At 39.0% G+C, this 26,780-nt stretch overlaps 1 protein-coding gene across 11 annotated transcripts in view; it reads left to right on the top strand.

Moving 5' to 3' along the window:
* LOC122886104 (bromodomain adjacent to zinc finger domain protein 2B-like) overlaps nucleotides 1-26,780 on the top strand; it is a 48,003-nt gene that overhangs the window by 8,158 nt on the left and 13,065 nt on the right. For 6 of the 11 annotated variants that reach the window (XM_044218037.1, XM_044218034.1, XM_044218033.1 and 3 more), the window contains 15 exons: nucleotides 15,421-15,579; nucleotides 17,831-18,016; nucleotides 18,694-18,825; nucleotides 19,044-19,237; nucleotides 19,370-19,570; nucleotides 19,994-20,539; nucleotides 21,230-21,857; nucleotides 22,029-22,325; nucleotides 23,248-23,308; nucleotides 24,536-24,644; nucleotides 24,827-24,928; nucleotides 25,384-25,594; nucleotides 26,036-26,128; nucleotides 26,211-26,272; nucleotides 26,569-26,634. In XM_044218037.1, coding sequence (XP_044073972.1) covers nucleotides 15,423-15,579; nucleotides 17,831-18,016; nucleotides 18,694-18,825; nucleotides 19,044-19,237; nucleotides 19,370-19,570; nucleotides 19,994-20,539; nucleotides 21,230-21,857; nucleotides 22,029-22,325; nucleotides 23,248-23,308; nucleotides 24,536-24,644; nucleotides 24,827-24,928; nucleotides 25,384-25,594; nucleotides 26,036-26,128; nucleotides 26,211-26,272; nucleotides 26,569-26,634 — 3,045 coding nt within the window. In that variant the 5' untranslated portion in view covers nucleotides 15,421-15,422. Of the gene's footprint in view, nucleotides 1-15,420; nucleotides 15,580-17,830; nucleotides 18,017-18,693; nucleotides 18,826-19,043; nucleotides 19,238-19,369; nucleotides 19,571-19,993; nucleotides 20,540-21,229; nucleotides 21,858-22,028; nucleotides 22,326-23,247; nucleotides 23,309-24,535; nucleotides 24,645-24,826; nucleotides 24,929-25,383; nucleotides 25,595-26,035; nucleotides 26,129-26,210; nucleotides 26,273-26,568; nucleotides 26,635-26,780 lie in introns of those variants that run through there. The other 5 variants (XM_044218039.1, XM_044218038.1, XM_044218042.1 and 2 more) reach the window with 4 other exon arrangements.

Below are 26,780 nucleotides of genomic sequence, written 5' to 3'. Positions count from 1 at the left end.
CAAAGCAGACATGCTTGTTTTCTGAGGAATTGTTAAGGGAGACAAAGTGAAGCAGGATCTGCTCCTTTACACTGTTAAAATGTCAGGTCAATTTTAATCCAATAAACATATTAGTGCATTACAGTGGCATTTTAAATGATAATTTAAGTGAATTGAAATATTTCATGATTTTTACAATTTCAGCTTTATTATTTTTAGTAGTTTACAGAATGTTGTGTTGAGTTAGTATGAAGTGTGTTATCCATCACTTCCAGTCACTTTATTCAGTGAAGTTCCCATTTGAAAAGTAGTGCCATTAATACTGGTATCAAAATTTTCCAAAAAGTTCCCAGTCTTAAATGAGAGGGAGGGAAGCTTTATGGACTGATGAGTGGTATGTTTTATATACATCATCATTTTCTGTGTTCCGTATGCAGAGATGTTGATAGGTTTTCAATGTAGTGAGTCCCCGGGACCCACAGGTGGTCATTTGAGTGGGTCCCCAATAAAATTCAAATGACAAATTGTAGTGTTAAACTCATGTTTGTTGGTTATAATTATGGTTATTCATGTATATTGAAAATGTATCTGAAAATCAAACAAATAAAATCCCAAATCTGAAAAAATACACTGCAGACACACAGCAGCTGACAGAAAGAGGAGGTCATATTATACAGAGAAATATTAGCTTTTTCAGGGTGAATAAATGTTAAAAAGGGCAACGAGAATGCTGAGCTTTCAAGTTTCATCAGGACACCATCAAGCACATCATGTTTAATTAGGAAAGTATGCCCACAAAGGGCAACCATTTGCTGCTTACTGCCAATTAGAAACTGAGTACAATTAGCTGATAATTAGCCACCATCAGTAATCAATACAAACTCACATTATTAGACTGTAAACCATTAATCAAACCAATAACTAACCACAGTCAACGTCAGCCTAACACACAAACCCTAACCTTAGTGGTGACAAAACATAAAAAATATAGGCTACATACAGTATTAGCAGTTTGAATTAAACTAACGCTCCCTGCATGCTCTGGGGAAAATATTACGCCAAACTCCTTGCATGTCTGCAAAAACACATAACTCTAGAAACACAAGATAAAAGGCGTCATATGACAAGTCTTCTTGTCAATTTGGCATCAATATAAACCATAAAGAAACTGTATTTCTGTACTTACATACTTTCCATACTTCACATTTTAGATGTATAGAGATACAGTATATGCGCAGATGTTTAGAAACAGGTTTTTTGACAGCGAGGTTTATTTCTATGATTTCAACACAGACTTGTTGTTCACAATGTACATTAGCATTATCAGGGAACAGTAAGTTTACTGCGTACTTTTGGATTTTAATGCGTAAGAGATGCAGGACGTGTACCTAGCAACATCACTGCGTATGTGTATACGAGAGAGAGGTTGAGCTATGGCAGTTTTCCCCCTCTTTTAAATATTTATGTGCTTCAGTTAATAGTGTAGTTTTACAGAGTAGGCTATATTTCGTGACGTTGCCAGAGGAGGGAACACATTTTAGAGGGAGACTAAAATACATGCAGGAAGGAAAAGTGAAGTGATGAAGTCTGTCAACGGTAAATCAAAGACTCAAGTGAATGATGCAACTATGAGATGTAGACTATTAGTTGTAATAATACAGGTGGCACATTGTTCGGTAACGACTTTATTTGGGGTGTGCATAAGATTGACATGACACCGTCATAACCATGACATGACGCCTGTCATGAACATGAAGGAGTCTTTATGAATGTTTGACTGTTGTCATTAAAAATTTACATTAACCAAGACAGGCTATTCAGGCTATTTCAGGACATTTTCTATCAGCCCTTTTGCCACCCCAAGATTTTCACTGGCCCCATCTGGCCACCCCTATGAAAAATGTGTGGGGGTGCCACTGTACAGCAAACCAACCCATAGGTGGTGCATGTTTGTGTGACTTATACTGGCTAATGCTCAGGCACACTTTATTTTCCTTATGTACTGTTTGGGTTTCTCAGGTCATCGATAGCTTGCTAGTTTGAAGGGAGTAATATAATATTTAAGATAGGAACACAGTGGAGGCAGCGGTATGGATTAATGTGGAGCAACTTATGTCTCCTGAACAACGATAAGACCATTGGGAGGAAGGTAGTATAGCAGAGAGTGGTTTGAGTTCCAGGCAGCTGCAGTCACAGAGGCTAGTTTGTTGTCAATAAAGTGGAATTTATTATATATGCTTCTCTTCTTGGGTGAGAGGTCAGGCAGACCTGGGTTTTGGGACAATACTGGCGGGGTCTACTGGGGAGCTTGTTGGAAGACGGTGGGCCTGCAAGAGCATCTCTGAAGTGTGCAGATGGCATTGAGGAAAAGCTGCCTGCTGTTCCTTCTTTATTGTTAGCATTCATTGGACGACAGGGATTTTTACATCAGTTCACGGCAACATTGTGCATCACAAAATAAAGATCCTGCAGTGTGTCTTGGAAAAAAGCTTCCAAAGTATGTTGTCATTTTTGGCGGGCTTGATTTTGCTACTGATTTCATGGATTTGTTCTTTTAGTAAACCAGAAATTGTGACACCTTGCAGCTGCTTGATCATAGATCTCAAAATGCTCAAATATGTCAATGCTAATAAAATGCTTACCGTTCTTGAACAGCATAAATGCCACTTAGCTGTATGAGAGTTTTGTTGGCAGCCTACAGGACCTTCGTAGAAAGGATCTGTGGTGTCAGCAGCAGTGCTCTGACGGGTGTAGAGGTGACACCAAGGTGAACTCTGAGTTGTAGATTGGTTGGAAATCATTGATATTCTGACTCGGAGGCTGCAAATGGCTTGGTGGCAGATGGAGTCTTTGTCAGGGAAGAAAAATGGCAACTCGGGAGCATCAACGCCATTTTCCCTATCAGCTTTGCTGGCGGGCGGTGACCTTCTGCCGCTCACAGAGATCCCCTAGCACATGATCAATTATCTCACTTGCATTGTTTACTAAGCTAGTGGAAAAGGATTTAAATGTCAATATTTTAGAGATTGCATGTGTAATCATGAAACTGGTGTCTGGAAGCAAATTGTAGTTTGTGAACAAGAGGGTTTTTGTACCCTTTTTAAGCACAGTAGAAAATAAATCAAAATAGGATTGTTGCATAGAAAACCAATACGTGGCAGCTGTTTAGCTCCATTTATTTTCAAGAATTAGTGTAATTCATTTGATTTGAGTTCCACCAGTTCTTTAAACAACATTGTTAATGGAAGAGATTCCTCACAAGTGTAAATGTATCGCATGGCAATTTGGCAAATGGTTTTCATTAACATTGTTTGACTCAAAATAGATAATTTGCTAAGGTGAAAATGTTTATGCAAATAATATTAATTTGGTAATGGCTCTTCTCATTACACAGATAACACAGGCACACAGAATAAAACCGGGATATGCAGTCATTATTCTTGACTGTAAACAAATCTAAGTCGGAATAAAATATTGAATGAACCTGGGGAAAAATGAGGAAAATGAACAAACGGTGCAAAAAGCAAATGACATTGAGACCCCCGTTTAATATGTATGTATTTCAGCTTGATGGTTGATTTCATTAGCAGATCTCATTGTTATGCATTGACTGTCCTCCTGCAGTAAAATGAATATTGTATTCATGTAGCCTTGATATTCACGAGAAAATGTTTGGATTTGAGTGGCATCCTTCAGAAAAGTGTTGTCTTAATAGTTTTATTTTCAAATAAAATGTCATGTCAAATTTTGATTAAATCTGGCCAATTTGCACTAATTTTTAATTAACATTAATTATAAATATATTAATTTTCTGGGTTACTGGTAGTAATCAGTAAGTCAGTTCAATAGTATATATGAAAAAAAAGCTGTAGCATGTTAGCCATACATATGATTGTAAAGGTTGGTTGGTCAGTTTCCTTTGGGCATTAGCCACTTACTTATGTGCTCTTCTCTCTGTATTCAAATAATTAAAAACATGTTCCACATTTCGGTATATGTGATGCGGAAATCAGATTTTGAATCTTGTGTGCCTGCTGAAGGTCTGCGTCCTATACACTTGAGACTGTGATGTATGGAGCTACCCATACAAGCAAGTTATTTTTCTGTCTGTAAGGAGAATGATATTAAGCAGCCATGCCATGCACCTTTCCTTCCATCTTTCAGGCCTGGCTGCACACAGCTTTCAGAGGGCAGCACTTGTCGAGTTTCACTAACAGGAACTGTGTGAAGAATTTTCTATTAGTAAAGCTCTGTGTGTGTGCAAGGTGTTCTGTTTCGCACTATCCTCATACAGCTGCCCTGCAATGACAATATTAGCAAGGGCAGATGCTGCTCCTCATTGGGCTTACAGGTGGTAACCTACTTAAGTGAAAGTACATGTGTATTAATATTAGTTTGGCCTATGCCAGACTGACATTGTACTGTCCTGACGGCAGGTCTATTTAAAAAAACAATCTATGAACAAAAATGCCAGATAAAGGCAGATAAATTAGGTGCCTTTTGGTTCACCCTCAGGTTATAATAATATGGTATATAATAATACTTGCTCAAGAGCAGGGACCTTTTTTTGGGGGGGGGGAATACAAGTGGAAATAGTGTGTGTGTGTGTGTGTGTGTGTGTGTGTGTGTGTGTGTGTGTGTGTGTGTGTGTGTGTGTGTGTGTGTGTGTGTGTGTGTGTTCGTCTACTTAATGTCCATAGGTTAGTGGTGAGATGTCTGCAAATGAAAGGGATTCCCAAGACAAAATCTAAAGAACTAGCAAAGAACTGCTCTGTCCCTGCAGTCATTGCAGTCGCTACATTTGGAGAAGTCGCTGCTACCTGCATTTACCTTGTTTGGGTTTAAATATGTTTATATCCCCTTTCTCACAACGGCTTTAGTACCACTTTGGCGATTTGTTTCTGGTGAAGTGCTGCTTTTGCAGTTCACATTTGCATGTTGTCACCATTGATTTAAAGCCAGCTTTCTCAGGAGTTTAGATGCATACCATGTCTATATGCATACTATCAGAAAATGTGGGTATTCTGAATTTGAATGTTATGAAGTGGAAGTAACAATATCCTTAACCAAAAGCATATTCCCTGTCGTATTCCAAATTAACTCTTTTGTTGCTTTTAGAAATGAAGCATTGGTAGCCCAAACTCTATGGTCATGTTTGTAGCCTTAGTGGTCTCTGGTACAATAATATTTCATCTATTAAAATGTCCACTTACTATCATGCTTACTGTAAGTGGTCGGTGGTGTTCAGTACCTTTTTTATTAGCGCTGCATGATACTGTAGAATACACAGTGTCTGAAGTAGTGTAAGCAGGTGATGGAAATACTCGTTTAGCAGCAGAGAAGAAGCTCTTTTTGTGAAGATGGTTCAGACGCAGACAGGAAATTAGTTATTTTTCCTCACATTCATCAAAATAAAAATAGTCTGATAAGTATCCCAAGTGACTCTCCCACATCTATTGAAGCCACAGCTGCATCTACTGTGCGCTTAGTATTAACTCTCCAATAAATTTCAGGTGTTTTTGAGCACTATTAAAATGACTCTTTTTTTTTTTTTCTCTTCTTCTTCTTCCTCATCTCACAGCCATTGTCCTGTGTTTTATTCCATAAGAATTAGCATATTTTAAATAATGAAATTCGCTATTTAATTTTATAACCTTCACCTATTACTTTCCTAAAATTACGATGTGAAACACGGTTACGTCCTGTTGCCAAGAACAAAGAACTCTGGATGGCAAAACTGTTAGATATTTGCCTTTGACACTTGAGTCTCTGATAACCTTTGATTTAATGACTAACAGAAGCAGAATGTCAACAGGGACTGTCTGTGTGCCAAATTGTTCAGTCTGTGGCTCTTGTGCAGCCTCTGCACAGATAACAGTGTTTTATTTTAACGATGACACAGAGAATTGCTAGACCATTTTGAAATAAAGTGCATGTGTGAAAGTGGGTCAATATTTTTGAATTTACATCACAACCTAAAATATGCAGCAATGCAAAAAATCATTCATTGGGCTCAACTCAGATTTCATTATTCATAAACTGTTACCATTGTCATTGTACTAGAGTACATAATACAGTGTTTTCTTTGATTGTTCTCCTGTTTTGTTTGTGATCTGTCAAGTATAAAGTTGCTACAGTACAATAGGAAATGTAGCAATAGGCTTTATTACAGGGAGGCAAGCAAGTTTTTGCAATTGCCTTAGTGGTTTCAACAAAACTGCTGAGCTAAATTAAACTTGCAGCATTTCTTCATTTGATACAGTCCGAGTAACCGAGTGAAAGCCACTGTTAGCCTGGTTTTGCTCGTGGTTCATCGATTAACCGACTAAAGAAAATCGTCATCAGATTTAGCGATAATGGAAATATTCTAAAATCTACCTTTTAATAAAAAGCTCAGTGGAGAAATTCAGGTTACACGCTCATTCTTCTCTGCAAGTACAACGAATTTAAAGTAAAGTTTAGAGTAATGCAGAAGACAGTCTTTAACCATAGCAGTAGAAATGTTGTTATTCAAAATTGATTTTGGAATTAGTGGGGTTCAGGTCTCATTTGAGAGAGACCTGGCTTCCCTATCATAAACTATGATGTGTAATTATGTGTGCATGCATATTGCATATATGTGAAACAGTTTTGGCTTTGTATTTCAGTGTTACTGTAGTGTGGTCCACTGATTAGAATTTCAGAACACTAAAGTTCTGTCACAGTCTATACAAATTGTGCAAAAGTGTTGTTTTTCAGAATATTGTTTTAGAAAAAATGAAAATTATCTTCAGCATTCAGTGTTTTGCGCAAGCTTGCATTTTTAATCAGGTTGTTCCAATCAGACCTGGGTTATTCAAGGCAGCTCTATCCATGCAGGAATCACTAATCCTGTTACACTCTGTTGTTTTGCTGCCGGTCCTTGTGATGGAGAAGAGTATCTCCTCTCTTGACTATAAATGCATATTTCTCACATTTAGAAAATCTGTTTAAATATTTCACTGGCTTATGTGCTCTAAAATAATTACTATGTTTAAACATACACTCCCTCATTTTGTTACTGTACCAAATAGTGCCCCCAATTCCTAAAATATTCTCCCTGCTCACTTTTTGTGTTGGTTGGATTCAAACCCGGGCCACTGCGATAAGGACTCAGCCTTGTACATGGGCCGTGCACTCTACCAGGTGAGCTACCGGGGCGCCCTGTGCAGCTGTATCTTTGACTCTGCAGACCTCACTGCAGGGTCTCACGCTTCTATCAGTGTATCATTTCACTCCATGTTGTCTTAATCATGCTTGCTCAGTCCTGTGTTAAGGGCCCTTGTTGTTTCTTTGTGTTCCAAAAATTTTCTCCACATCAAAGTGACTGATGCAATGTGTCAGTTCTCATGCAACTCCATTAGGGGGCTGATAATAGTCCAGCTATTGAAAAGTGTGTTCCCCTTTTGGCAGCCTGACATTATGGTGACATTAAGGGTGCAGTTCCAAATTATGAAGTTATGAGGTGATCATCTCACTTTTCCTAAATTATTGACCTTCATTTAGGACATTCAGTGCATGCATAGTTGTTTGTTTGAATGTAACCAGCATCGTCTGCTTCAATAAAGCAGTGGACATATGGACTCTGTGTGACTAATGCTTTGAAAGGGACACTTGGGATCTGTTTTATTGCTTCATTTGGCACACCGCAGTCCCACTACCCATTACAGTTGCCATGTGATTTATGTTGTGCTCTTTGGAGAGTGAGAGAGCTGGGAATGAAAAAGCTGTGATAGCCATGTTTACCTTGATCCTGGCTGCCTTTTATTTCATCCTGGACATAAACAGTGGGGAGAAATGGGTAAAAGGCCTGTTAGGCCCCATGTTTTCCTATCCAAAAATGCCGTTTCTTTGATCATCTAAAGCATGAGGACGTTTTTGACATTGCTGACAAAACCTTGGATGTTGTATTCTCACTGTCTCTGGCATGATACATAGCCAGAATCACACCATCAGACTTCACCACACCACCTTCCACCTACAAACAACTAGCAGATACTTGATTGATAACATACTACAGTCAGATTTGTGCCATAATGTAGTTTGTGGCATAATCCACCAAATAAACAGCTTGTTTGTCCAACAAGCAAATAAGCAATAATCATAATGTCACAAAGATGTCTTTGTCTTCTTTTACCGTTGAATCTAAAATAGTAGATGGTGTCTTACTCTGCTATGTGTTATTTAAAAGTGTAGAATGACATAACCTTTGCATCAGCATCCTACTCTCATGTTTAATTTGTAGCAATGCTTCCTGTCAGATGATTGCACCTGATTTATATTCAAGCTGTTTTTTTGCTGTTTTTTTCCTGTTTACATGCAAACCTTTCACAGCCCAATAATGTTAAACTGAGGTATTCATCTGCCAAATTTATATAACATTTTGAGTCACAGCCCAACTGCATTATCACCTTGCTTTCTGTGAATAATTGAAGTTGCAATTTTTGTCATACACATAAACACTTTGTGCTAGAAAGTATTTTAACAAATAAAAGTGTGAAGTCTGGACTAAGTAAACACGCATTACTATGTTTTTTTTCTTATCAGTCGCATGTAAATATTTTTGAAATGGCAAAGGTTTTCAGTCATCTAATTGAACAAGCTCCCCTTGACAGTGAGAAACCTAAGAATAAGTGGCAAAGGAAACTGATGTTACCTGTAAACATTTGACCTGCTCTTGTTGTAGTATTTTAAAGTCAGGTCAGTTTTCAGGTTTATTGTTCGCACCAAAAAGCAGAAACCTTTTCTTTTTTTGGCTTTCAAATACATTACTGTATGTATAATCTGTATTCTGCAAAGTGTGCAAAAATATAATTAGAAGTACCCCTAAACAATAGAATCTTGTTAACTCATTAAAATGATGCCTTCATCAAATGATGGTGAACAAATGATGCAGGAGTAAACTAGTAGGGTTTAGTGGTAAGTTGTGTAATGATAGTCATATGTACACCATATTATTATCTTTAACAAGTGTGTTTCCACCTCCTCCCTTTTTAGAAAACACCTCAAATACTAGCAACTAGCTGCACATTATTCCATGAACAGGTCTAACGGTTCATTTATATGAAGTCTAGCATTCTATTAGAAAATGTACTGCTTTAGCAACACATTAACAATGAAAATGCCTTCCAGGGCATGCCATTCTCCCTGTAAGACCTGCATTTTTTAAGCCAACAACAACAAATTAACAACTGATTGGGAGATGCATGAAATTACTTGTCCTTTTCTCGCTCTCTACCCCCTCCTTCCTTCTTCTCTATATGTGTCTAATTAAAAACTGCAGGCTGAGCTACACAATTTATGGCTAATGCTTGCTGCTGATGGGGCAGCAGTAGGCAGGAGCTCTAAGAACGTGTTCATGATGGATGTCAGTCTGTGCAGAACATGTGGGACTCCTGTTTCCAGGCGCCACATCCCACCCCCAGATCACTCCTCGTGAAAATGATCCACATGCAAACTGTGCTAACACTGCTGTGAAGGACAAATGCATTTCTTGAAACATTTGTCAAACTGAGGCCTCCCATCATTCATCAGAGTCTATTTACCTCCTTAACTACCAGCCTTTCCACTATATTCATGGTAGCATTCAATACTTGTTTGAAGCGGTCAATACAAACAGAAATTCTTTTTTTTTTTTTTTTTGTTGTGAAGGTCTCCCTAAAAGATGGATGTGCCATGAAGAATGATGATGTGTTTTGCTGGTAATTCTCAAGAGCAAAAATGGATTGTTATCCTGGCAGTATGAGCTCAGGTGGATGTGTGCATTCTTGCATAGACGGTCTAAGATGTGATTAAACTGATGCATAAAAGACTATGGCTGAGACGGGCAAATCAGTGAATAGATGGTGTTTGAAGATGTTTAGTAACACTACGGCAGGCTTTACTGTGGATCACATTTAGTGACAGTGGGACTCCCCAATATCAGTGTCACAGAGCATCCCAGAGGCTCTCTAGTGCAACCAACACTACTCTGCCATCTGCCACCCAACAGTAATAGTCAGGGTTGTCGATCAGTCGCTCCATAGTCTCCTTATTTACAACCTACATCCACTAGCTTCATCTGAACTTTTCCATCTTTGATGACAACCATCCTTGCCCACACTCTTGAACACAACCTCAGGAAAGCACATGGTTTCTTTTGTCTCCCCGCATGGTAATTAAAAAAAGGGGTCCCTCGCTGCAAAGAGCAAACCTGAGATGAATGGTAAACCAGCCCTTTAACTCAGAGTATTGATTGTGTAGCAATGCCATGTTTTCCTTTTTTAATCACTCTGCACAGCTCCTCTCTCATGACAGTATACTTAATGTCCTTGAACACCATCAATTAAAAAAACAGTGTGCTGTGTGTTACTGTAGTTTTGTCCCTGACACAGACCAGTCTGAAGTTTCCTTCCTTAGCTGGTGGGATTGGTCAGACAGAACACTTCATCACTTTCCAGGTAGAGTAGGAGTCAGGGTCAAGAATAATAACTTGTCAACAGAAGACATGGGCAGAATGAAGAAGTGATTGAAACTCATAGGAGCTTGTTATTTCGACTGAACTGTGGGTGTACCACTGAACTTGATATACACCTAGCAGCAGCGACCCCACACCAAGGCTACAACTAACGTTTATTTTCATTGTCGATTAATCTGCCGATTATTTTCTCGATTAATCGTTTAGTCTATAAAATGTCTCAAAATTGTGAAAAATGCTCATCACAATTTCCCAGAGCCCAAAGTGACGTCTTCAAATTCTTCTGTTGTCCAACCACTCTTCATTTGTTGTCATAAATGACAAAAGAAAGCAGCAAATCCTTACATTTAAGAAGATGGAACCAGCAAATGTTCAACATTTTTGCTTAAAAAATGGCTAAAACGATTCATCAATTATCAAAATAGTTGGCAATTTATTTTCTTTCAATCGACAGTCGATTAATCGACTAATAGTTGCAGCTCTATCCCATACACTCAATTTTCTGTCATTCTTTGACTGTAAAAACCTGCCTCACAGCGAGCTCTCATCCTGCACATCTTGTGCACACACATGGGGGGGCCCTTCACAAATAATTGACTTCATTTCAGCTGGTCTGCTGGGTGACCTCAAAGACAAAACGGCAAGTGGGGGAGTGAATGGCTTTTTTTTTTTTTTTTTTTTTTTTTTTTTTTTTTTTTTATAAATTTGCTTTGCTGCTGTCAGCCACTGGGAGGGTTTCAGTCTTTGTGCTCTTTACATCCCTTTATTTCCTCCCATCCAGAAAATCACTGAAGCCAAACAGGAGTGGCGCTGCTATTTTTCCATCGTATCAGGAGGAGTTGATTGTGTTTAGTGGGATGATGGACACCAGCAGTGATTTGGGAGACTGCAGCTGGTGTCAAAACAACCATGTAGAGAATCAGTCAGATGTTAATGTCTGAGGAGGTGGATTTAACATTGTGATGTAATGCTAATTTGTAGGCCACCAAGAATGTCAGAACTTGACGTATTTGTTTTCTTTTTTTTTTATTCACGTAGTCTTTATTTTCACAGATTGGTGGAGAGCAGATAGAGAGCTGCATCACCCAAAGGTCCTCTCTCTTAGAACAATGTCAAGACACTGATACACTACCTCTTTCTCTTACGTGTACCTTCCATTAGCTGAAAAGACAGTGTGTGTTTGCACTGCGAATACTGCTGATCCATGCTGATGACTCTGTTACTGGATTATCATTTTTAGTATCAGCCATCCGTTATTGTGCAAGAACATAACGTGGACAAGGAGGAACACAGAATGGAAAACAAATGCTTCCGTGCACCCAAAACATAACAACGCTATGTGAAATATGCACGGCTTCATCACACACACGAAGACACAGCTGGAAAGAGTAAATACACAGTCAGAAAGTTAATCAATTCATCAGTTAAATACAATTTTCATTGTAAGATAAACTCTAAAATTTACATAATTTGTGCTAGTTTATTCATCACAGTTAGGTCAAAACAGTTCTTTTGCATTGTTTTTTTATTTTCTTACTATTTACTTAGCATACAGTTTAAAAGAATAGTTTGACCTTTTGGGAAATACGCAGATTCTTTTTCTTGACGAGATTTAGATGAGCATGATACCATTCTCATATCTTTATGGTAAATATGAAGCTACAGCCAGGAGCCAGTTAGCTTAGCTTAGCATAAAGACTGGAAACAGGGGGAAACGGCTAGCCTGGCTCTGTCCAAAGGTAACAAAATCAGCCTACCAGCTCTGTTAAAGCTTATTAACACTGTATATCTTGTTTGTACAAACACCGAAGTATAAAAACGACACATTCTCGGCTGGACACAGTGCGCATGCTAGTATTGGTGGATTTTGTTACCTTCTGACAGAGCCTGGCTAGCTGTTATCCACTGTTTCCAGTTTTTATAATAAGTAGGTGTACATTGATAAGTCAATTATTTGATTAGTCAACTAAACAGTTAATCAAGAAAATAATCTGCAGATTAATCGATAATGAAAATAATTGTTAATAGCAGCCCTAATGAGCTAAGATAACTGGCTGCTTACTGTAGCTTCATATTACCATACATACATGAGAGTGGAATTGGTTTTCATCTAACTCCCAGCAAGAGAATACACATAGGCCTATTTCCCAAAATATCAAACTATATATTTAAGCTAATTAAATCCTGAACAACTTCCTGAAGGCTTTCAGAATATGAGGTATTTGACATTAAGCCAGTTCAACAAGTAACATCAACAAAGCAAAGAGAGCTGGTCTTCCCAATAGATAACAGATAACAGTAGAATAATGAAAGAGGCATGAAGAAAACTAAATGCTTCCTTTAAATCAGTGGTAAGCTTAGTTCTGAGGACAGCTATATGATTTCTGTTCAGTTGTTTTTGTATCCAAGGCAACATGTCTGCTTAGATGGTTAGCTTTGCCTCTTCACAGCAGGAAGTTCCTGTGTTTGATCCAGGGCTTATTCTTTTTGGAGTTTGACTGGTCTCCCTGCACTTGCACAGTGTCTCCTGTTGGTGTTTCACTTTCCCTTAACATTTACAAAGACATGCATGCACTCTTAAAATAGTCTGTTGGTGTGAGAGTGCCCTTACACCTGTGATGGACCGCCAATCTGATCTCCCTACCTTCTGCCTAATGTACCAGTGCATGCTGGGATACGCTCCAGCTACCCATGACCTTGAGTAAGAATATGCAAGTCCACAAGGTACATTTTCCCAGCTACTAACTAAACATTACGTGATCATCCTTATTTTATTGTACAAGCTAGTTTGCATAGCCAGTGTCAAGAGAATGTGCAGCCTTTATACCACTCTGTACACATAAAAGAAAGGAATTCTTACCCTGACAGAAATGTGAATATTCTTTTACTCAGTCATGTTTGAGGAGGACCCAGAGACATAGGGCTGTTATTATGAGAAATGTTGTTTAATGCGAAAGTTTGAGATACTGTGTCATCATAACACTTGCACTTGAGTGTTTGTATTATTGGTTAGATTGTTTATTTGAATAGTTATAGCAGCCTACATTTAAATGATTGATGGTGTTTTGTTTCATTAGAATCTCATTCAGTTGAAGTTCATTGTTTTTCTGTTGAGAGACATTTTTGCTCGAGCTGCATTATACTTGTGGAGTCATATGTGAGCATGACTTTGATTCAATCAGTCATTTGTTCTGTGAATCATCTCTGGTATATTAGTATATATGTGCTTTCATAGGACCTGCATCCTGCTGCTTGAGTGTTTTTTTTTCACCTCACATGCGTACATTAGCCAAGATGGTGTACATACATACATCAAATTCATACTTGCTGCCTCTGTGGTTTTATGTTTATTGCTTATAAATTCAAGCTTATTTGCTTGTTAAACCCATTTTAATTTTAGTAATGAAGTCAGGATGGGCTTTGTAAATGCTGCAAAAACCCTTCAGAGCAGTTTGGCTTTTTGCTTGTATATTTTTATTCATTTGCAATACTAGATTTAACATATGAAGTCAACTATAAATCAGTTTTTAACATTTATAAAGGAAAGGATACCTCAGACAAAATTTCACGGGTCTCATATTGACAGAAAATGCCAGTTTAATTATGCAGTAAAAAAGAATGACCCAGTAAGAGATCATATCTGCAGCATATTGCTGTAAAATGAAGAAGTAAAATTTAGTGTGCAGAATTTATTAGTGACACATTTTACCTTTTAATCCCTGGCAAAATCTTTGCCACCCTGTTGAATATTTAATTTCATTTTTACAGAATCATAATTGATACACAGATAAGGTTTTTGATTTTCATTAGCATACTAGACATCTTAGAGTGACAGGGGAAGTGTGATGAAGCAAGGTCATAATGATACCAACTGTTTTGTTTTTTTTTCTTTTTTTAAATGTTGCATTATAAATATGAAAGCACCTTTGTTCTTTGTTCTTCACCAACTCCCACTCACACTACTGCAGAAAACAGTGGCCTTTCCAGTGAAGCATGGCTGCAGCTTTCATGTCATTTACGTCTCATCAGTGCTGTTCCTGGTGAGGGATGATACTTGATATTCAGAGGGTAGCTATGTCTCCTCATATTAATCAGCTGCTCCTGTTTTCTTGTGCAGAGGAGAATCACCGGGGAGATCTAGAAATGTTTGGTGTAATGTACAATACTATAACAAAGGCAGGCTGTAAAACAGATCTGGAAAGTGTACGTTAAAGGGGATTTCAGATGTGGGCTTTTGTGATTAGTGGGATGTGAAGTGGCATAAATAATGGAAAATCCAAGAAAACTTGGTGCTGATGAAAGAGTACAGTTGTACTAGAATTTCAGTGGCATGATTTGGGTTATGGGAAGTGGTCTGAGAGTCATTAGAGAAAATGGTGGAGGCTGATTATAGCTTCTGTTTATGCATCTGTATGGACTTGATGTAAAGATTGTGGAAGGATAAATGAAAATGCGTTGCTGAAGATTGCATTTTCTATTAAAGGGACAGTTCACCCCAAAATCAAAAATACATATTTTTCCTCTCACCTGTAGTGTTATTTATCCATCTAGATTGTTTTGGTGTGAGTTGACGAGTTTTGGAGATATCGGCCGTAGAGATGTCTGCATTTTTTTGAATATAATGGGACTATATGACACTCGGCTTGTGGTGCTCAAAATGCCAAAACAATACATTTGAAAAACTCATCAGCAATGTCTCTTTCCAGAAATCATGACCCAGTTAATCCACAGCCTTATTTGTAGTAATAGAGGATAACATGTTGCTTTCACAAAGGCCATCTCAGAGACTCTTGAGTCCTACACACTGAGAAGTCAGAGGTTGAAATCCAGTATTGTTGTGACGGTAATTTAGATGTGTGTCAGAGAGAAACTAAGTCTCAGTGGGGTGTGTGGAATGAGTGGGTTTTTTTCACCCCCTTCTTTTCTCCTCTTGCATCTCTAAGTGTTGACTGGATTGTGTTTGACAGATATGGAGTTTGGAGAACGGCTGGCCTCCCCATCATCAGCCCCATCCCTTCACATGGCCTCCTCTTCAGCCAGCTCCTCCCCTGCTCCACCCCAGACAACCTCCACCAAGTGCAGACCGGCCCCTAGCCCTGCAGGCAGCTCCCCTCTCACCACCTGTGGTACGTACACGTACACACACACACACACACACACACACACTATTTATATTTGCGCAAAGTCAAGGCACAAGATCAAATATGACTCAAAATAATTTGTTTTGATGTGTTATTTTGTTTCAAGTCAATATATTTTATCATTCTGCCCACATTTTGGATTAGGTTGAGAAATTATTTTTGGTAGGTTAAGGTTCGAGTGTGCAGTGCTGCAAACCTGTAGTCACCCACAAAACAGCTTTAAATTCACAAGCTTAATAAATGTAAATGAATGCACCATTCTGACTTCACAATCGGTCTGCATTTATCTATATTCTTAACTATAAATATTAATAAACATTAATAGCACTATTAATAACTACATTTCCACACAAGCTTTTGAGAGGAAAAAAATTAATAAGAGGCATATCTATTTGGAGGGGCTGTCCAACAAAATTTTGTGGAAAACACTGGGAGAAGGTGTCTTAAGCCCCCTTATTGTTCCAGAATTTTAATTCAGTTTTACCATGTTGCGTGCAATTTTGATAGGAATGGAAAGGCTGTTGAATTAATGAATGCCAACAATTAAAAAGCTTTGTACGCCCTTGTGGATGTCTTTTGACAACCTTTAGCTCAAGTTTATCCTGCGTGATTTGACATGTCTGTCAGCCTCACAGTGTGCATGCAGTCGCCATCATCCTCTTGTTTTCTCTGAATACTAATTGTGGTCAAAGCCATTATGCATTGAGCAGCAGTGATGCATAAGCTGTCAGATTACCCCTGACCACAAAATAATGTGCAAATTTACATACCGTGGTTTGTGATTTTTCTAATTTTTTTTTCCTTCATGATAAGATGCCCCAAAAAGTAGTGTTTTTTTTTTTTTGTCATGCTATCACAATGAAGAACACATTAGAGACATTCTCATAAATTATTCATTTTCAGACCCCCACACTAAACGTGCACAGAAATTTCCCAGATAATTTATTTTGGACTGAACACTGAATGCTGAAAGCACATTGGCACCTCTGTAGTCACATTGCTGTTATGAGTATGAAGTAAATTGAGTTCTTTTAAGAGATTTCTTATCCCCTGTGGGAAGTAGAAGAAAGATATCACACAACCATTAATGGTAACACCCCTTTGAATAGAATCATACTCCAGCTTTCATATTCTTAAAAGCTTTGAAAGGTGAAACATTTTTATGCAGCACCTCCTAGTGAATTTAACAGTAAGAACTGTTGTCTGATTCCATATTGGCATCTTAGAAAAGACGTGACCTGGTTATTTTAAAGAAGTTAGTGAAAGATTTCACAGTTCTAGTAAAGCAGGAGTACTTTGTATAATGTCAAAGCTAAAATATTAGCAGACTCTTAAAGAATAAAGCTGGGGTTACAATTAGGGGTTACAGTTTTAATATATAAACAGTTACACACAAATAAATATAAAGCTTATTGGCCAGATGGTGAAATAATAATTTATCAGTAAATTGGTCAATGAACTGTAGCCAAAGTTACTTGATGATGCTGATGATGTCCTGTCACTGCAGTAGGACAACCTAGAATGTTTAGCCTGGTTAGCTTTGCATTTACAGAGAGCAAATAAACTGGGCTTTGCTTTTATCCTGCACAGCTCTGTGCTCTTAGAAAATTAGGTATTAGATCTAGTTAATAGGGCTAGACTGGTTTATCTGATAGAAATAGTCCTAATAACAAACACTGGATATATTGCCCTTAGCTGTGGTAAAAGGAACAGGTCAGCTTGGCATCAGTAGTTCAGTCTTTTATTTTAGAATACTTTCAGTAGGTGTCCATTTTTCCCTTCCTTCCTTCTTTCTTTCATTTATTAATTTTCTTACTGATTTATTTGTAAATTTATTTGGTTTGTTCTAATTTTCTAAATAAGAGTGGGGGTGCCAGACCCTGAATCATTCATGATTATCACTATGAATGGATTCTCAGACTCACCAGACAGCTCTGTCTCTTATGAAGCAAGAGATCAAGCAGAATCCACAGCTTTGTCTTAATAAATAAAATAAATGAGGTGTTAAGTGGTCCTTAATTGTTTCATGGTAATAACAATTAATGAGTTTAGAAATTAATTATTATACCATGATATGTTAAATCCATTGTTGTGCATTTTACATATACTGTATATGTAAATGGAATCTACTCTCTCTACATAGACCGTCTTTTTTTGTAGATAACTGATGAATTCATATAGTAATCAATAGATTATATTTTAAGCATTCTTCCAACTGTGTCCTTTTGTTCTCCAGGCCATTTGCTCCAGATAACTGGGGATGAAAGTTTAAATATGTCTGGCAGCTCCAATGGTTTTCCTTTAGTCAGCCATCCAGCTTTTGGGCTCTACACATCAAATTCAAGCCGCTCTGAGTTTGGAGGCCTAGGAAGTCTTGGTTTGTCTGCCTTGGCTGCTCACTCCCAGTTTGGTACATTCCCAGGTAGGAAATCTCAAGGTGCATGTTTTTTATTTTCTTAATGGAGGTGAGGAGGAAAATTTCTTTCATGGTGAAATTAATTATTTTCTAAAGTCTATCATGGAAATTCTTTTGGGGTCTTCTTGGATTATATCTTTAGTGAAGTACTGTATAGTACTTGTACTGTATGTCTTTGCCTTGTCCATGAAATGGAACCTTCTTCTCACAAAACAAGTACATGTAATAGTACGCATTAATTAATGTTGTCATCCTTTATTCTAATGGGGAGGTAAAATGTGAAACTTCACTGCTTGAGATTTTGACATAATATTTTTGTCAACAATAATAAGACATTCTCAGTGATATCCGATTATCCAATATCCGATATGATCACCCTCAGCACAATGTAAATGGATGTTTTAGAAGGCAGATGCTGTTTCAGAGGAATGCTGCTCTTGGGAAACTGTTGCAGCTGTGACATGTCTAGTAGATGAGGTGAATCTTTGCAGCTATTCTACCAGATGACCTCTGCTTTAACTTTTCAACTCTCAGTGTAAAGGGATGAAATCACAGTCATTGGAATGCACTTGTTATCAATGCAAAACTGTATTTTGAACTGTGCTGTCAACAGGTTGGATTCTCTGCATTTCTAGATAAAGTGGCTACTTGTGCCTAACTGTACTATCGCTCCTCCACTCCAGATCTGTGGCGGCCATCTGAGGCACATACCAGAGGGGCAGCAGCCTTCTTCCCTCCTCTTCTGGGTCTGCATCCTGTATTTGCATCAGCCTTCAACAGTCATGATCCCGTTCACTTGCAGTCACGTACCTCAGGTAAAAAAAAAACGAGCTAGCTCCTGCTAAAGGTCATACATGTTGTGGTATTTTAAAGCAAAGAGGCTCTACAAAGAATGATTCCATAAACATATACATTTTGTTTAACATTAAAATGCTAACATTGTTAACATTATAAGACTTATTGTCCTTCTTATGTCTTTGACTCATATTACTTGCTCTCATGAGTATCCATCTAAAGAAATGCACAATGCCAGTTTCTGTAGGCGTAATTGGAACAGTGAATGGTAGGAGTGCTTCTTCCTCTACTGGGAACTCTGCTGTGAACACCAGTTCATTTCCAACAAAGGGAAACATGGAGAAAACTAAAGCCAACAGTAGTTGGAGTCGAAAGAGCAGCCAGGACGTAGGCCAACTGCACCAGAAGACCATTCAGAAAACAAAAGAAAAGGTTAATATTGTATTTACTCAAATACTTGAGTACAATACACTGCATGAAAACTCACTTCACTGTTTTGTTGTTCCTTGCGCCCTTTCTCCTGTTTTACTTCATTAAGAAATGTGGACTTTTATTATTATTTAGAAACCCAACAAAAGACCACTAGAGACCTCCAGCATGAGTGGCAGCCAATCGGGATCATTGTCAGATAGCTCCAGTGATGGTGAGGAGAGCAGCAGTGATCTTGATGACATGGAGGAGGAGGACAATGATGAAGATGAGGATGATCAGAGCAATGACAGTGAGGACTCTGATTCAGAAAAAGAAAGTCGAGTGAAAGTTAAGGTAAGCGAACTCGAACTTCTGTTGTTTGTGTTTACATATCCAGCAGCACACTCAGTTTTGAAAATCAGTGAACACCATTTTTTTGGTCAACATTTTAAAAAGCTTGACAAAAACAAAGATTTTACTTTTTTTTCGTTTCTTTTCAGAATAATACATCAAAACATATTGCTAGGATGGTATGAAACAAGATGAAAACTTAAAAATTAAAAAGTTATTTTGTGAGGTTTTGTGAAAGTAAAGGTTTCCCCGTGTAAAACTGTTCTCTGTTTAGCAAATGTTAGTTGGATTATCAAAAGCAGCCATGGTGGTGGGTGGCAAACTGGATGTATGTGCAAGCTGACAGAACTGCCACTGTGAGACTCTGTCAGTAGGAGCTGACATGACATGCTGTCTTCTCCCCATTTTCCTCATCCTCCTACTCAGCGGCTGACACAGAACACTTCTGAGAGTAAAAAGAAGAGACCTTGCTCTGCTGATGGAAATACAACTCTAGACAATCTTCGTGACATTGTTCCTTTGACTTCCTCGTACCGCCTCCAGTCCTCTTCTCATCCTACTGGCCTGCCACAGTCTGCAGCCCTGTTCCTCCAGAGCTCCAGGACTGCAGAGGAGGAAAGCCAGCAGCACATCAGTGTCATCCAGGCCACAGGGTCGGCAGCCGGCAACAGTCCCCGAACACAGTCCCACAGGGAGGCCTCTCCTCTGCCCTCCAGGTCCTCACCCAACCCCATGTCCAACTCACCTAAACACTTACCTCCTTCCACCTCACCAAAGCCCTTCTCTCATTCGTCCTCACCAAAGCATAGCTCTGTCTCCTCCTCTCCCAAACCTCTTGCTCTCTGTTCCCCTTCGAAGCCCCTGTCTCTGTGTTCGTCACCCAAGCCTCGGTCCAGCTTTTCTTTACCCAATCCACCACCGAACCTTCTGGATGAAAGATCGTTACACTTGAATAGTTTTAAATTGAAACAGGTGAGCTATATTTGGTATTCATATTGCTGCATTGACGCTGATTTTCCTTTTTTTCCCCTCAATTCTGGTACAAGGTACAAAAATTGTTTCTGTCATGAAATAAATAAAAGTCAGTGGGTTCCCAGTGGGCAACAGAAAATGAATGCTTATAGACTATTATCAGGGCTTTTATTATACTGCATGTGAGTCTGACCGCTACATGACTAGAAGTGACAATGCATTTAGCTCTACTGGGAATGCTTCACAAAATTGACAAGCAATTAGCTCTGTTATGCTTTGGGATGTTTGTTATCAAGAGAGAGAAATCAGTCTCTTTTAAAGGACTCTGTTATTGTCATTATTTTGAAAAGGAGGGAAAATGTAGCAGTCTATAACAAGAGGGTTTTAATTCATATGATGGTGGTACATTAAATACAGGCTTTTGATTGCCAGAGTATGACAATAGCAACAAATACAAGATGACAGCTAAAGTCGCACAATGGCACTAAGCCAAACAATTTGAAAATATTTTCCACAGCAGCCTTTTTTTCTTTCCTGTTGTTGACAGGCTTGAGCCTGCTCTTCATTGTCCTTGTCTCTTATTACACCTTAAATTCCTTCATTCACAGCCCACAGCAATGTAATGTGAGTGACAGTTTGTGTAATTACTTCCTTTTTTCTTTGTTTCCCTTTTCATTTTTATCTATGAAGCCCCTCCATTCCAAGGACTCTGTGAAGCAAGCTTTCTCTCTGCGACCTAAGAGCCAGAACTGGTATAAAAGTCACCAAAATTCAGCATCCTCTTCATCATTGCCGACACCGCATAAACATTCGTCAGATACGTTGAGCAGTCATTTACTGTCTCTCCCACACAGCAATGATGCCAATCTGTTCCTGAACCACCACCCTAATGGAGTGATCCACAGCGGAGTTCAGGATGCCCCCTTGGCCCTCATCACTAAACCCCGCAGCCAGAGCAGCACCCCCAGTAGCAGGCCCCTCCTGGCAGCCACTAGCCCTCCCTATCCCATGCCCATCAACTTGAGCACTGGCACCAAGGAGATGTCGGGCAGCTCTGCTTCCCCACTTAAATCTTCTGCCTCATCAGGTCTTACTCACAGATCAAGGAAGACTAAGACTCCCAAGTCTCTGCATGCAGGAAAGCACCTCCAGAAAACCAACTCATCCTGTCCACCTGTAGACTTGGTCAGAAGCAGCGAGTCTGATATCCACAGCAGCAAGGACTCAGATGACTCTTTAGGAGATGACTACGATGATGACGATGATGAAGACGATGAAGATGATATTGGGGATGAAGATTCTGGCAGTTGCCTGTCAGGTTAGATTAAACAGACCTTTAATAACATGTTATTGTAGATATAAGCAGTTAGATGAGGCTTCTTCTAGAAATTAGCAGTGCTCTGTATGGTTTGGGTGTGAGAAGAATGCTAATCAGAGTATAATTTTGCTCTCTCTCTGTTTCCCTCTGTCACGCTGGGATCCCCTGCAGAGTCGGAGAGCAATCTGGAAAGTGACTCTGATGGCTCTGAGGATGATATGAAGGAGCACGGTGAGACAGAAGCAGATAGCGATGCAGAAAAGACTCCTCTGAAACTCACTAAAGTGTCCTTGTCTTCTCACAAGTCCTCCTCAACCCTCTCAGCCAACTGCTCGCTGCTTAACCTGAAGATCATCAAGCCTCCTAGTTTACCTAGTAGTCTACTCACCCCCACCACAGTGACCAGCTCAGGGGCACTGAGTAACCACAGCACTCTGTCGCCATCCTTCACATTCGCCACACTGCCAGGTACCAAATCTGTGTTTGCTTAAAGACCAAATATATCTAAAACCTACAATACAGCTTCATTTCACAATTTAAAAAGATACTTTAATGTGTGATTCAGGCTTCAGGTAAGTGTTACTCACTCAGATAACAAAGCAGGATCATAATCAAAGTCAGCAGGGTATTTATTTCGCCCCCACTCTGTTTTGTTGGTAGTCCAGGCTTTTTTGTCCTCCTTCCTTTTTTGCTTGTTCAGACTGTCCAACCAAGGACACTAGTATGAAAACATCGATGTACATTTCTCAATAGTTCCAGGTTAAAATGAGCACTCTGGAAGAAACTGGTTGCGTCATTGTTTTGATGGTCCCCAGCAGCTTTTGCTTTGATAACCCAGGCAGATGCTTTATATATCTGATAATGGATGAGTCACGGAGCAAATTACGTTATAACAGAGCTGGATTCTGACTCGTCATAATGGGAAAATATTCATTTATTATTCCAGTTAATCCTGCTATGGAGTAATAGAAGAATCATGTCACAGATGTATGCTGTGAATCACTCTTGATGATCTTAAAAAAATGTATAAACTTTTACATTTTTTAAATTGGGAACTGTATATTTTACACTACCAATACTACAACCACTGAACTGTTGTGCTGACCCTGAATTCAGCTAACCCTACTATGCTGTACCGAAAACAAATTCCACTGACCCTGGTCGTATGGTCATTGAAGTGAAGTTGTGTGAAGTAAAGTTTTCTATTTAATATATGAAACAACTATCCACAATAAATTGATATGTCTAACAGGGTCAGGGTTGAAGGTTTTATATTTGTAGTAATATATCCCCCTCCTAATTTTGTGTAGTGGATATATCCCTAAACATGGCAGGTTTGTGGATTTTCTGGAGGTGCGAAAAGCGCTGAGTTATTTTTCCTGTTTTCTAGGATCAGGGAAGAGGAGGAGAGTAACGGATGAGAGAGTTCTACGGTTGCCTCTTGAGTTTGGGTGAGATATTGTGCATGCACTTCATATTTAAAGAAACACATACAGGTTTGATGGTCTAACCGTGTTCCATTTGTCATTATTGTTATACCTGCATTGTTTGTGTTTATGCAATTGGTGTTATAGTAAAATGTCAGCTCACTGAAGGCTGACAAGTGACCTTTCCTAAAAGGTCACCTGCGGTCATCTTTACTTTTGTAGAGCAGTGTAAGACACATGATCACCCACCATGGCAAATATTATATCTCCAGATTTGCCACATACAACAGACAATGAATTGTGTTTTAGAAAACGTCATTTATTAAACACTCCATTCTCTCAACAAGTACTGTCATTACGCCATGAGCAAGATATTTATTTGTCGTCCTGTAGTTGGGGCAGATCCACGTGTGTAAAAGTGGGTAACATGAAATCAGGCAAGAACGCAGCAATCATGCTTAGACAGTTTTCACTAAGTGTTAAAACATTTTTTTAAAAGCACAGCTGGAGTTCCTGATTTGAGGACAGTGATGTCTTCATCAAGAGCTAAGTAGGAGTAGACCACAAAAAACATCCTTGTCTTCCTGTTACGGCCTTAAAAATGCCTGTCTTGAGCAGTAGGTCATAGTGGGCAGGAAATGAAATGAGGCCCAGCAGTTAAGCATCAAGGGGTTAATTGCATCCAGCCTCAACACAGACATGGAACATTAGCAGCTCCCTGCACACAAATTCTGCAGCCTTGGACCATAGTGCCTTTCATCTTCTAGGGATGTTTTTCATCAGCAAGTTCACAGGAAACAGAGGCCACAAGACTATATATCAGCCCCTACTCTGTCTGGGATAACAGCCTACATGTCTTTTCAGTAAGCCTGCTCTCCAGCGGAGCTCATGGGAACTGAGGGGTTGCCCCACTTGGCCCATGTCCATTTAAGTTTGTGATTACTGAAAGGGTCAGAGGACAACAAGGCCCCAGACTACCCAATACACAGCTTAACAGACATCATTTACATAGTTTATCTCCTTGTTTGCTTGCTGTTGTGAATGAGAAGATGATATTTATCTGTCCCTACATTGGCACTAGAGCAATATTATTAAGACTGCAGGAAGGAACTTTTTATGAGAGAAACATTCATCTTATAGAATATGTATTAATGATGAATGAATGCAGCTGTACAGTGATTATGATATTGTTCGTGTTTTACCTATGTGGTACCTTGTATGTACTATTTTTGCAATTTCTTTGTTCCTCAGTTGGCAAAGAGAGACCCGAATCAGGACTGTGGCAGGTCGTCTACAAGGAGAGGTCGCTTACTTTGCCCCATGTGGGAAGAAGCTGCGTCAGTATCCTGATGTAATGAAGGTAAATCTACAATGTGTAGCTTTATTTTATGGAAAGTATATTTAAAGCCTTAAATGATTGCACATGCTCACTGCATCAGTATAGCATTATATAATTGAAATGATGACATGTGTGGTGACTGACTAGTTAATATGGCTTCTTAACAATGCTTTAATTAATGTGCATTATTCTTTTGTCTGCAGTACTTACTCCGGAATGGAATAACTGAAATATCACGGGATAACTTCAGCTTCAGTACAAAAATTAAAGTTGGTGACTTCTATGAAGCCAGAGAAGGACCAGAGGTAAATGTTTTGACTTCTTTTTGTGGGCAGGATCTCCCATTACCTCCATAACACAACTGTCACATGACCTTTCATCATGGTATACTAATTAGCTAGAATTCATATTTAGTTTCTTCACTGAAGGATATTGACATTGATTCTGCAAAAAATATGCTATTTAATCATAGATGGAAAAGTTAAATAATATGTAATGTATATTTCAATCTATCACTGTAGTCATGTGATCTACGCCCACCTTAAAGCTGCAGTTTGTAATTGATGAAATTGCACTGATGGAAATTACAATGTCCACATCTGTGTTTGTTTTGACAACACTGTGTTAAAGAGAGATGAAACAGTTACGCCAGTCAACATGAAAAACCATAAATGAAAGCAATGAGTAGATAATCAGTCTAGCCATTTTATGTTTGGTTTGTTGGTTTTAATCTGTCTTTCCTCTCCGTCTAATAACCCAGGGTCTACAGTGGTTCTTGCTGGCGGAGGAGGAGATCGCTCCCAGTATCATAGCGATGGATGGGAGGCGTAGCCGTTGCACAAAGTCTGAGCACCAGCTGATAGGTGATGGCACTGGGGCCAGACAATGGAAGTCTCATCCTCTTAATATTGGTGAAAATAACTTCCAAGATGTCAGTGACGCCAAGCTGCTACGCAAACTGGAGGCTCAAGGTCAGTTTACATCTTAGAAAACTGCAGCACCTGTTCAAGAGAAAATCAACCATTAAACACCAACAGCTATTGGCTATATATTGTGTATAGTGTTATTTTCACTTAGTGGTTTGGTGCATGGTCTTTTTTGTGAGGATAATTGGCCAACTGGAAAAAGTGATGTCACTTCATGATATTTCCAGCTCAGCTTCAAAGATGTTTAATAAAACATTAGTGGTGAATGTTTTTGTGTCATTTCCTCAAAATCAAGCTGTAAGGGGTTCTTTCTAGAACCACACGTGCTAAAAAAACACTACAGTGGCTCGTTGCAAAACTCCAGGTACTTCCTCTGGAGGTCGTTGAGAGGGATTTGGTGAAGTGTAAGAATATCTGCGGGTCAGTTTTTCGTTTTTAACTCAATAGGGTCTGTGATTTCAGTTAACACATTTCATCATGTTGCAGAAATAGCTCGACAGGCTGCTCAGATCAAAATGATGAGAAAACTTGAGAAGCAAGCCATGGCGCAAGCGGCCAAGGAGGCAAGGAAGCAACAAGGTAAACAGCTGCTTTCTAGTCAGTTTCTTCTGTAACACTACATCATAATGCCACGTGCAAGTCTAATTTGTTTGTCTTCCAGCAATAATGGCTGCAGAAGAGAGGCGGAAAAAGAGGGAGCAGATGAAAATTCTTAAACAGCAAGTAAGGATTTTTCTTTGTGTGCATTGTTTAATTTTCTGTGCAAAGCTTCATAACTATCTGCAGCTGCTCTGTTCATATTCAGAGTTTGTGTGCTTCAAGGTGAAAAGGTTTTAAGCACAGTTGAATTGCTTTTGAAAATTCTACAAGGAAGCCTCTATCCTTCTAAATGCTGCACCTTCTTCATCTGCATAGACCCACTGTGCTTCTTCACCCCACACCCCGCTCCCCCTTGCCACTCTATAACATGCATGACTTAACAGTTAATTTATTTGATCTTGCCCTCATCCTTTTACCAGGAGAAGATCAAGCGCATTCAGCAAATTCGTATGGAGAAAGAACACCGTGCACAGCAAATTCTCGAGGTTCGTCCTGAAAGTTATTGCAGAAACATTCTAAAACACTTCCTTTCTGCTGTTGATAGGATTTTTAAAAAACCCAACCAAAGGCTATTCCTAAATTATGTGGTCCCACTTTTCGTCACATCTAGCGAGTACATGTGACTAATGCT

This window comes from Siniperca chuatsi, linkage group LG12, assembly GCF_020085105.1.
Source record: "Siniperca chuatsi isolate FFG_IHB_CAS linkage group LG12, ASM2008510v1, whole genome shotgun sequence".
In the NCBI taxonomy this organism is placed as follows: domain Eukaryota; kingdom Metazoa; phylum Chordata; class Actinopteri; order Centrarchiformes; family Sinipercidae; genus Siniperca; species Siniperca chuatsi.
The sequence above is the reverse complement of the archived record's forward strand: the minus strand, read 5'-3'. Positions and strand labels throughout refer to the sequence as shown.